The sequence below is a fragment of the Lycorma delicatula genome, chromosome 5 (genome assembly GCF_047948215.1).
Source record: "Lycorma delicatula isolate Av1 chromosome 5, ASM4794821v1, whole genome shotgun sequence".
NCBI classification, from domain to species: Eukaryota; Metazoa; Arthropoda; class Insecta; order Hemiptera; family Fulgoridae; genus Lycorma; species Lycorma delicatula.
In genome coordinates this window covers 95709500-95722249 of record NC_134459.1, presented here as the reverse complement: position 1 = coordinate 95722249, position 12750 = coordinate 95709500, and the positions used below count along the sequence as shown (strand labels likewise).

Here is a 12750-nt window from a genome sequence, read left to right as displayed (position 1 = left end):
CATTAATAAAAATTACTTTCTTTATACCGATCTTTTTTTTTTATTTACTCAATTATTTTAATATATAGTTTTAAACAAATAAATATTTTATTCAAAATTATAGATTATATATATTCCACATCAGGAATGTAAAGCGTGTTATTTCAGGAATCGCAGAAAGGAATTGTTCCATTGCTCCAGTACATTTTTTCCTGGAAAAAACTTTGTACAAAAAATTGCAGATTTGATTCGGAACTTTCACTGGAAAACGAATCTAAAAATTCAATTGAGTTTTCAAATTTGCGGATTATTAGATTTTTAAATAAACCTTGTTTTAGTACCTTTAACTACTAGGTAAAATTTCTAGGGTGTGTGATTTATAAAAGGAAATGCAGTGACGCCTATAAGGAAATGTTAAATGCGTAAATCTTTTATTTAAATAACGTAAATGAAAAATAATCTACCGGTTCAGGCAATCAGCTTATTTAGGGAATCGATTTCCATAAAGGAATACGTATGAAGAAAAATTTTGTTCCAAGACGAAATGTAACGACGTATGTTGTATTATAAAGTAAAAAAGAGATCACAAAAAGTGTTGTTAACGGTGGTCGATTACTAATGAGAAATGATCAAAATCTGGACGTCTTCCAAATAATAGTCATTATTATCTGGAATGTTATATTTTCTGAACGTCATTATTATTTCATGTAGTAGGGATATCTGATACTATCTATATCATATTTACGTAAGCCGTTATATATATTTTACAGGTGTTCTTTTGTATTCTGATTGTTTAAAGTTAACCAAAATATAATAAAACTGTGAAAGTTTTTTAAAAATGTTTTTCAGTTATGTTTAGCAGTTATTACGTAGTACTGGTAGCAGTTTCCAAATTGTATTGTATTTGATCCGAGAAATTCACAGTCTGTTTCTGTCAGATGCCTTAGCGATTATGCTACTGATTCTTCATAGGATTATGGTGGGGACAAAAATTATGGATGCATTATCTACATAAGCTCTCTTCGTTCATTTACGCATGCTCATTGTGTAAAACGCACTACTACTACCCCGTTGTTGCTCGTGTTCGGCAACGTGTGCGTCTTTTGTGAACCAAGTTACAGGTATATTCGATGACTTATACCATCAGATTCCAATTTTCTTTGAAAGCTATTTTTTTTTTTTTTTTTTTTTACAGAATAGATAGAGATGTTTATTTTTAAACATAGTTTTAATGTATATATTTGTTAAGTGTAGAAGTCTAAAAGTCCTTATTCTTTGGAGGGTAAATCCATTTCTATTTTTCTTATTTAAATAGTATCATCTAAAATATTTTTTCCCCGAAGATTATTTATAGATTCTAACTGAGATTTGATCGTCTTAAAATTTATACCATTATTTCACTTAATTTTTGTTTATTATTAGAGAATTATTAAAATAAGTATCCTTCAGAAAAAAAGTTCTGAAATTTGTTATTATATGTTATGAATTAGAAATATTTATATAAAAATATTTCAACTGATTCGTTGGAAATCCATTGAAAAATTACTTCGAAATGATTTGAAGTTTGATTTTGGAAAATTTTTTAAAAGTAAATAAAATTATTTATTTATGACGTTTGAGTATTGATTTAAAAACAATTTTTACAATTTTGAAGTTTTCTTGAATAAAGTATGAAGTACTTTGGTTGTGTATGTCCTATAAATTAATGTAAATAATTTGTTTACTATACCTAATAAAAAAGTGAAATGGTTTAAAATATTTTTGTACCCACCCTGCAGGTACTTTCTGTATGCAAAATCTCGCCAAAAGAATTTTTTTTTCCATGTTAACGTGTAGATTGATTGTAATGTGGGATATTTCCTAATCGGTTAAATTTAAAAAAATAAATTGGCTAACAAATTTAATTAATTACTTTTTATAAATTAATTCTCTTTATGCGATTATGAAATGAGTTTAGTATTTACTTTTATAGTTATTTTTTTTACTTTTATATATTACTTCAATTTTTCTAGAATAGTGAAATAAAAATTATTAAAAGTACATGCATCTGTTCGTTTATATTCCTAGTGTACATGTTTACTAACCTGCTGCCTTTTTGTTTTATTCGAAAAACGTTTTTCTATTTTAGTCGACGATGTATGCATAATACATTTGTGTAAAATTTGAAATTAATGTCCCAATTACAAACCAAAAATTCTTCCCAGTTTTTTTATTTTTGTAAAATCAAAAATGTTCAGAAAATCGATATTGATATTATTGAATTAAAAAAAAAAATTAGCAACTATTTAAAAATAATTTTTATTCATGCGAATTTCTGATTCATCTAACCAGTTATTTTTCCTTTTTAAAATTTTTTTTTATTTCTCGGTGATGTAATTGGGTCGGCATAGAAAGAGGAAAAGGGACTCCGTGGTTGTTATAAAGAAATATATGGGTGCGGGATTACAGGGGTATTATGGTGGGGATAGCCCAGACTGTGGTATCGACCGCTGGCGCCCGTGGCAGGGTAAAGTGGGATATAGTGGGCGGGGGAGAGATCTTGTACTCCCTCCCTAAAGTTCTGCGTGCGCGGTATAACCCTACCGTGGTGGCCGGTGGTGGTTTATACATCTAAAGCACGCTCTGTTGTACACCTGCGCAATGAATCTTTAATTTTTTTTTTTTTTTTTTTTAATTAATTACGCCGAGAATAATGAAAAATCATACAGAATAACAGTTGCAGACGATGAGGTAAATAAATTCATATAACTGAATTCGTCTCATTAGACGCAACGAGTCTTTCTATAGCCAATCATACACACAAAGTTGTATATACATAGTGATACAATATATGTATGAATTAAGGTTGTAAGGACGCTTAGAAAAATCGATTTTCCTTGAGACTACTTTCTGTATTTTACTACTTATTATAGTTATCTATATTTAACTTTATTTAACTAAAAATTCATGTTTCTGAATAAATTATAATTCTGCATTTATGAACGAATTAGTTACTACTTGACCTAGTGTTAACATTCCTAAAGATCGTCCAATTTCTCAGTTTATAACTCGGATCTTTTGCGTTCTAGTTTTTTTTTTTTTTAAACAAAAACGTTTATGTTTAATCGAATTCATGGATGCCGTAATTGAACCTTGTGGAGGGGGGTAGTGAGAGAAGAAAATTGTCCCTCTCCTTTATATTTCGGTAATATTGCAAAGACGTGATTGATTATGTAGTCTCATCTTTGTATTTTTCTTTTTTCATAAAAATTCTGAAGGGGAGAATGATAAATTTATTTAACCTTTCTCAGATTCGTGTTTATCGATTGCTTTTCTCGTTTGGTGACGACATTAAAAATAAAATTTTGACAAAAATTTTGTAATTATTTAAGTTAAACTTCAACTTCAATCAGATTTTAGTTAGTAAAAATTTATCTACCCTATTAAATCAGAGTTCCAGAACTTTCGAATTGTATTGAATTATCCGATTCATATATCAGATATATAATTATGTGATATACACATATACTATAATATATATATGTATGTATGCATTATAATTATTTGTAATAGATATATAATTATCTGATATATAAAAAAACATGTCCTGACTTGACCGACTGACTCATTGATTCATCAACGGCCAGCAAAAATGACTGAAGAGAAATTAATGAAAATTTGTGTACGTATTCTTCTTAAGGTGTGAGTCACACTAAACTAAGAAAGGATTTTTTAAATTCCGATTCTATGGGTTTAAATGGAGTAACAATGAAATTTACTATTTTTTTTAATTTCTCAATAATAAATGAAGATATCATTTTTATTTTTGGTGATCTTCGTGTGAAAAGTTTTTGAAAAGCGACTATTTTTTTTAATTTCTTGGTAAGAAATGAACAACCTGATTTTTGGTGTGTGTAATTTTCACGTAAATATCTAAAAACCAATTTTTGGATTTTTCGAAATTCGACCTTGAAAGGAGTGAAGAAAGGTAAAAAAATGTGAAAAATGCTTGCAAATACTCTTCAAATAAATATCTAAAAACCGTTTTCGGTTTTTTTTTAACTTCGATTTTTTGAAGGGGTGCGACGGCGTATGGAGTGGCGGCTCTACAAACACAGCCATTGCCACTATATATATATATATACTATTATATAAAGAGGAAGAGGGTGTTTGTTTGTTCTGGGTAAACAAAAAACTACTCGATCAACAATCGCAGCCAAATTTTTACCCATATTTCTTGGCATAACAGAAAGTTTTTAAATATATTTTATCTTGAAACAAAATATATAATTTAGTAGTAGAGATTTGTCGGTCGAAGCACAAACTTTAAATAATTGAATTAATAAACTGTGAACTGTGATTCTCTGTTATATCAGTTGAATGAATACAGTGCACCTGCAATTTATGCCGATCTTATGTTTTTGAAAATTTCCGCGTATAATGACATCGTGAGAATTGACACTCACATTTACTGTACTCAAAAATATTGTACTTTTTTTTACTATTTTATTATTTCAGTATCATAAAATTAAAGTAATATTAGGTTAATGATATTACAGTTCAGTGTATGAAGAATATTTGAATTTAAAAACAAAAAATATATTTTCATATATATTCAATATAAAAAATATAGCATTTTCACACGCTATTCATCTCATCCTCTGAAGTAATAACTACCGGTGGTCCTGGAGGTTAAAAAAAAAGAATTATCCTCTACATCTTTATTTATTTTGTCTTTATCCTGTGTGGCTTCGTTACATCCTCTCTTTGGCCAGGCCTTTACCGCTTCGGACCAAAACTTCTTCCAGCAGGTGTTTAATGTTTTTTTTTTGTTGTAATTCGTCTAAAATTTTTTTTATGTTTGCAATGCGAACAGTAATTGCGTATTTTTTCCAGCATTCACTCAAAATAAAAGATTTTTCTTCTTCCATGTCATCAAAAAGTTTTTTAAATGTTTGACGAATGTAGTACGCTTTGAAAGTTGTATTTACACATTCGTCAAGGGGTTGAAAAAGTGGTGTAGTATTGGGCGGGAGAAACTCAGCTTGGGTATTTTCTTCAGCTTCTTTCAGTAGCTGTCTGGGTGAGTCGTACAGTTGTCTAGAACAAGCAAAATTTTGTATGCAAAATTTTTGGAGCTAAGTACGTTTTAATCTCTAGTTTAAAACAGTTACCATACAAGTATCGGCAGTCACCCAAGCACGTTTATTGGCTCGCCAGAATATCGGAAGGTTATCTTTATTTGTGTTTTTTAATGCGCGAGGATTCAAGGATTTATAAACCAACTACAGCTTAATCAGTCTCCAGATACATTCAAGCACAAAAACAACGTAAAACGATTCCTTGCTGTTTTATAACCCGGTGCGGTTTTCCGTTGTTTAAAACGGAATATATGGTTTGGCATTTTTTTCCAATACACACCTGTTTCATCTGCATTGAAAACTTGTTCTGGTACAAAACCTTTCTCCTTTATAATGCTTAAAAATTGTGCCGGCTATTGTTCAGCAATTTTGAAATCTGCAAAAGCTTTTGCATTTTGAAGTTTCACACCGTGCAAGCTGTGTCTTTTTTTAAATCTCTCGAACCAGCTTTTACTAGCATTAAAACTGAAATTGGATGAACTGTTGGTAGAAATGTCAGATTCATTATTTGTTTCGCTGGACACCCTGCAATAAAGCCGCATAGCCTTTTATCGAATTAAAGCTGAACTTAATGGCGTATACTTTTGAGTTTGGTCTTCTTCATTCCATGTCGCTAACAACTTTTCGACTTTCTCCAATATCGGATTTCGCGTGTACGAAACAATCTTGCACAAACCGGTACACTGGCCGCCATACTTTGACGTATTTTGTCTTTATTACTAAGCCATATTTTATGCACAGTATTTTAAGCAGTATTTTACACACAGATGATTCATGTAAGTTACACTTTCTAACTACAGACGTCACAGTATCTTTATTATATAGACAATATAGAATTTAATTTTTTTTTGTAATAACGATAAAACGTTTCTTTTCTCATAGGTTTTAACACAGCATTCATTTTTGATCACAGTACGTAAAAGTACAGTACAGTACAAAAAAAAATAGTCATACAAACGTAGCTGAAAAACACCAGACTCACGTAGGCTAACATAAATTGCGAATGACCGATGATTGTGAAAGCAGTGCACCGTTAATTACAATTACTCATAGGCATTTCCTGTTAGTACAGGATAAATTTACTAGCCAACCAGGCTGGTCTAGGGTTAAGTCGTACTTGCAAAACAGCTGATTTCGAAGTCGAAAGTTCTAAGGTTCAAATCCTAGTAAAAGCAGTTAATTTTATGCGGATTTGAGTAGTAGATCCGAGTAGTGGTACCGGTGTTCTTTGATGGTCGGGTTTCAATTAATCGCACATCTCTGAAATGGTCGACCTATTTTTCTTTTCCCTGTTTAGCCTCCGGTAACTACCGTTTAGATAATTCTTCAGAGGATGAATGAGGATGATATGTATGAGTGTAAATGAAGTGTAGTTCGACCATTCCTGAGGTGTGTGGTTAATTGAAACCCAACCACCAAAGAACACCGGTATCCACGATCTAGTATTCAAATCTATGTAAAAATAACTAGCTTTACTAGGACTTGAACGGTGGAACTCTCGACTTCCAAATCAGCTGATTTTGGGACGCTTTCACCACTAGACCAACCCGGTGGGTTAGAAACGGGTCGACCTGAGACTGTACAAGACTACACTTCATTTACACTCATACATATCATTCTCATTCATCCTCTGAAGTAGTACCTTGTAGTGGTTCCATAGGCTAGACAAAAAAAGAGGATAAATGTAGAGATATTTAATCTCGTAATCGAAATATTTTTACACTACAGTATTTTAGTCTATTTTACAAAAAAGATAATGACCGTGTGACAGCGTATAAATGAAACCTATCGCGTATTCAGAAATAATTTTCCTAACTTAGTCAAACGAGTATAACTGATATCGGGTAAAAAATTACCCGTCCGCTGTATTACAAAAGTAATAGAATTAAATTTACGTTAAATTTAAAAAAATTTTGTTTAACAATAATGGGCTTTCCGTGGGACTGCTTGTGAGGCTAGAGTGATGAGGTATGCGAGCACGTCGTGGGATGCTAGACCAATCATCATCATAGGCGGGTAACAAACGGGCTGCTCCTGGTTCGCTGTGTTAGGAAGTGCAAGGGGTGCCTTATAATATCTCTGTAAACAATCGTCTGATTGAAAAAATTCAAACGGGGTATTTGTTAGTACGTTGAAGTCTAACTTTTACATGCATCAGGTACATTCTCGATCTAACAGATCACGACTATTCGGAAATTGTATACACATATATATATTTATATATATATATATATACATATACACAAAAACTGTGTCTGTTCGTTTGTTATCGCATCACGTGTGAACCAACCGACAGATTACTTTCAAATTTTCAGGATATATTCGTGTTATCCCAGGGGAGGTTTTAAGCCATCGACCTAGGCTCTAATTCCCTTCAAGGTTACAATATTAATAATATTCATTATTTCTTCGCCTCCAAGGACGGTGAAGTTGTGAATTAAAGATATTTATTAAGGAAAAAATAAATAAATCCGTTTACTTCATTATTATATTTCTGGATAGTGTTAAAGGATTTATTGAAATTCCAAGTTTGAAGGGTTAAAATGGAGTAACAATGAAATTTATTATTTATTTAATTTTTCAGTAACAATTGTTGTTATCAGCTTAATTTTTGGTGTCTAATTTTCATGTGAATATCATCTAAAAATCAATTTCTAGATTTGTTTTTTAAATTCCAAGTTTAAAGGGTAAAGATGGATTTTTAAATTTTGGTTAAAACCTATCTATTTTTTAATTTCTCAGTAACAAATGAAGATATCAATTTGATTTTTGGTGTGTGTAACCTTCACTTGAATATCTAAAAAACAATTTCAAGATTTTCTGAAATTCGTTCTTGAAAGGGGTGAAGGAAGGTAAAATGATTTTGAACAATGTTTGGAAATGTTCCCGATTTCCGACTATATTTAATGAGATTCATTAGATTTAGTCTTGCAGTTACTCTTCAGATAATTATCTAAAAACCATTTTCGGTTTTGTTTTTAATTTCGATTTTTTTAAGTGGTGTGATGGTGTGTACAGCACGACGGCTAAATTATTACAGCCAAGGCCACTTTTAATGTATGAGCAACACGACTGGCTGCACCTGCCTCCGGTTACTTGAGTAAAAAATTTATAATTTAAAAAAATTGACCGCGATGGGAAAAGCAAGTTAACCATACAGAGAGTTAGGCCGCAACGGGTGCTCTTATATATAATTTAACATTAAATTTCGAGGAATAGGAATATTAGGTATTAAATTACTTGTATACCAAAATGAGCATGAAAATAATACGAGTGGTAGCGTCTCGGCCTTTCATCCGGAGGTCCCGAGTTCGAATCCCGGCCAGGAATGGCATTCTCACACGCTACGAAAATTTTCATTCATCTAATCCTCTGAAGTAATTCGTAACGGTGGTCCCGGAGATTAAAAAAAAAATACTTTGACTTTTTGATTGATATCGATGCCAAATTATAAACAAAAACGCTCTCAATCTCTTTATTTGTTGTTCATATATTAAAAAGAAATGTTTAAAGAAAAATTAAAAAAATATAATGTTTTTTGGCTTTTAATTTTTGTGTTTTATTTTTTTTGCAGCCTGTTAATTATTTATTTCCTTCTTGAAAAGTTTGAATTTATTAAAAAAACGGATAGGAATATAAAAAACTTGCTCTTATGGTAAAAGATGTTCGGAATAAACGCAAACTGAGAGAAACCTGCGACTTAATAAAAAATGAAATGGAATGCAGAAAAGTTACATAAGTTTCTTACGAGGATGAGCTAAGATTCTTCTCCCCTCTGTAATGAAGGAATATGTATTACTTTTTTTACCCAAGTTTTCCTACTAATTTTCATCAATTTTGGCGGGAGAATACTGAGATATTATAAAAAATACTTTTAGAAACTTAAAGAGATCCTAAAACTTAACATGTTTACCCGAAGGTCATAACGGTAACGAATGTAGAAAAGAAGCAATCATAATTAACCAATAAATTTTTTTTACAATTCTTCTCAAGCGGTGGATGTAATTTTTCGTTTCAAAAATATTTTTATATTTAAAAACGTTAATCTTTGTGGAAGTAAACCTTTCGGACTATCAGAGAAACTTGTTCTGAAAAATAAAATTTAGATCTTCATCGAAATCGGTTTATTTGGTGAAAGGTTTATTTGCTTTAATAGTGCGTTTAAACAAACGAATAAAGTTAAAAATATATATGGCTCTAATTGAGTCCGTTTTCCGATTCGGTAATAAAAAGATTTAAATAAATCTGCTGTATTGATAAATCAGTTATTATTTGGGAATTTATTAAATCATTACGTTTTTTTTTTACTTCCTTGTACGAAGTAATTATGATCGTGAAAAATTTCGCTTTTCAGATTTCAACGGAAATATTCATTTTGAACCATCCGATTTGACTATTATCCGCGTGACGTCTGTACGTATTTACGTACGTATGTATCTCGCATAACTGAAAAACGATTAACCGTATAATGTTGAAATTTTGGATTTAGGAAAATTGTTACATCTATTTGTGTACTCCGCTTTTGATTGCAATCAAAAGGGACTTGACCAAAAATGTCCAAAAAACCCAAAATACAAAAAAATCTGGATTTTGGAATTTTTTCTTAACTGTAGCAATAAGCCCTCATTGAGAGCTTTTCAACGATATAAGTGGTACTTATTTTCATTGGTTCCAGAGTTATAACCAAATAAAATGTTAATTAACGAAATATTTCGATCTTACTACGGGAAGGGCACATCGGTTCGAATCCGACTTTACTTCTTTTTTTAAATTTAAATGTATTGATTTGTTAATTAATAACCTCTGATTGTAAAAGAAAAAATTTACGATAAATAATAATTCAATAATGACAATAAAAATAAAAAAAATATGAAAAAATATCAGAAGTTACTAATGAAATAAAATTTTATGTACTTTGAAAAATGTGTAAATGTAATTTAATTGGCGTACAAGGAAGTCATGTAGTGTCTACATCAGATTTTTTTTTTATTAAAAAAAGATTTTATTGTATTTGGTTTGCTATTTGATAATTGAAACGATTGGCTGTATTAGCCTACCATATTAAAATTGATAAATTTTTTTTTTAATGTAATTTATGTTCTTGGAAATTTTCAAAATGTATACTTAATTATTTATATCGATTAAACTAAGGTTTTTTAGTCGGCAGGCGACTGAGTGGTTAATACTTTTTAGGTCAATTTTACAATTTTTGCTATCGATCTGTTCAGCTTACTGCTTCTGTATTAATTATGTACTGTGAAGAAAGAGAAATATAAAAATTATCATACTTTATTCAACGTATTGTTTTCATTATTATGATACAATAATTTATTTATAATATGGTAGTAAAGTTAATAAAGTAATATTTATGATTTAAATTGTTTCAAGTTGTATTGTTTTGACCTAGTATAATTGTTTTAAATTTGTTTAATGGATCGAGTCAATATTGTTGATCAAGGCTAGTGAAACGGTTGTGATACCGAGTTTATGATATGTCTCCATATAACGATGTCTCTTTTTTGATGTTTGAGAGAGTCGTGTTTGTATAATTATAACTTGGCACCGATATTAGCCGATGACGACTGTGAGAATGACGGTGGATAAAAAACGATATATTCTTATTCTATTAGTTCTCCGGTCTATCAGTTGAATTAAATTCACGGGAGTTATACATTACTTACATACTGCGATCGTGTTCGTATTTATTTAAAATAAAGTATTTAATACTTTTTAATGTCGTGTATTATCATAAATTATAAAATTAAGATTGTTAAATTTATAATTATATAATGGTCTTTGATAAATCTCATTTTCATATATATTTCTTTGTTTTATAAATATCAATTATGTAATAATATGTGTATTACCTCAGGAATGGGTAGGTAGTGAATACGTTTGCTTTGTACCGAATGACATTTTGCTTTTTGTGAAAAAAACAAGTGTAAAAGTTTTGATTTATCTTCGTCATTATAGTTTTTTTTTTTTTTTTATATATATATATATATATATATAATTAAGTAACTGTATCGTTTCATTTTAAACGTGCTGCTGTTTATTTTTGTTTGAATTTACGGATTTTTTAATATTTTTATTGTGAACATGCAAGAAAGCAGCGATGATATGGTAATTATTTATATACTACAGTTAAATATTTTGTTCACCTATTTTTTTCGCAGGCTAAAAAATCGTTTTTAATTAACGCTAAAATAGTTAATAGAGGTCGGTTTATATAGTGTTTATTTCATAAGAAAGCTACTTATTGTAATGAGTACCATGATTCGACTTCCGGAAAATTTCGACTTATCTTCGTGTTTCACATCCACCAGACTCTAAAACCACCGTCAGTCCAAAAGTTTATATATATATATATATATATATATATATATATATATATAAATGACTTGTGGACACGATAACTTCCGGAATTTTGCACCAGTCACTTTCAAATTAACACATAAAATAAAACGGCCAAAAATTACGGTCGAGTTCGTTAATGGGCAAAATCCCATTCGTGAATCGTTAAATGGGCTTTTTTTGAAAAAAACAAAATATCGTTATAACTGCCTTATTAAGTAAAATATCGAATTCGTCTAAAGTTCCTACTATTCTTTGGATAAGGGCCTAAAACTTATAACAGTAGAGTTTTTTGATATCACCAACCATTGGCCCAGGGGGTGGAAAAAATGGGAGTTTGAAGACAAAAAAATTATACCTCCCTTAATAGGCACTGTATCGAATCAGTTTAGAGTCCTCTGAACATTACCTAAAACTTTTGTCTGAATCAGTTTTTGATATGACCAACCCTTACGGCAAAGAATGACCAAAATGTTGCTGGAATTTAATAAAATGGGGTGTCGTATGCTAAACACGTGTAACTTTTTTCAATGAAACCATTGTCGTATTTAGTGTATTTGAAATTTTTCTTAATTTTAAGGTGGAAATTTTTTTATACCCTACTTAGCACCGGAAAATTTACCTCCGCTTTCCGGCGCGCCGAAAGGAATTGTTTTTATTATGTGATTAGGAAGCCACGTATAAATTTAAAAAAAAATGTTTTTATAATAAAAATTCGTAAAAACTTTATTTATATTACTACTTACTTCTAACTTTTTTTTTGTTGCTAAAAATCCATCCTTCGTAAGAAAATAATCACCAAGAGGATGGGTGGTAGAGCCATCGATTAAAATTGTAATATATGTTTTTCGTAAAATTATAACATTTTTTTATTTTTGTTTGCTATAATTTTTATGTAACTTTCATCCATTTACGTTTATCAGTTGGGAGATGAAACCCTAATTACAAATTTAAAAAAGAAACAGGAAAAAGTTTCATAGATATGAAACTTGTGTGTGGATATATATATAATTTGTGTCATATTGTGTTCTCTTTCTTTTTTCTCGTATTGTATTTTAAAATTGCAACTTAGGTGTTTAAACAAATGTTATCATCACATAAGTGAGCAAAGTCGTCCCCCTTTCTAAAATTGAAAAAATATTTTACATTTGCAAAATTTATTATAAGGTGCCTATCAGAAATGTTAATCGTGTTTTTCTTTTACGTTTATGCTTATTCTAGTGTTTTTTAAAGTACTCTATATTTGCTAACTAATATTTTTTGTTTTTCCTTTTATTTTTTAATTTTATTTTTTATA

The 12750-nt window shown here is 30.1% G+C and overlaps 1 protein-coding gene across 4 annotated transcripts in view; it reads left to right on the top strand.

Annotated features, from left to right (window-relative positions):
* Positions 1 to 12750, top strand: part of Atpalpha (sodium/potassium-transporting ATPase subunit alpha) — a 330235-nt gene that overhangs the window by 9007 nt on the left and 308478 nt on the right. The window contains exon 1 of one of the 4 annotated variants that reach the window (XM_075366703.1): positions 11184 to 11222. The exons of the other annotated variants lie outside the window; for them this stretch is intronic. Coding sequence (XP_075222818.1) covers positions 11199 to 11222 — 24 coding nt within the window. The 5' untranslated portion in view covers positions 11184 to 11198. Of the gene's footprint in view, positions 1 to 11183; positions 11223 to 12750 lie in introns of those variants that run through there. 4 annotated transcript variants of the gene reach the window in all.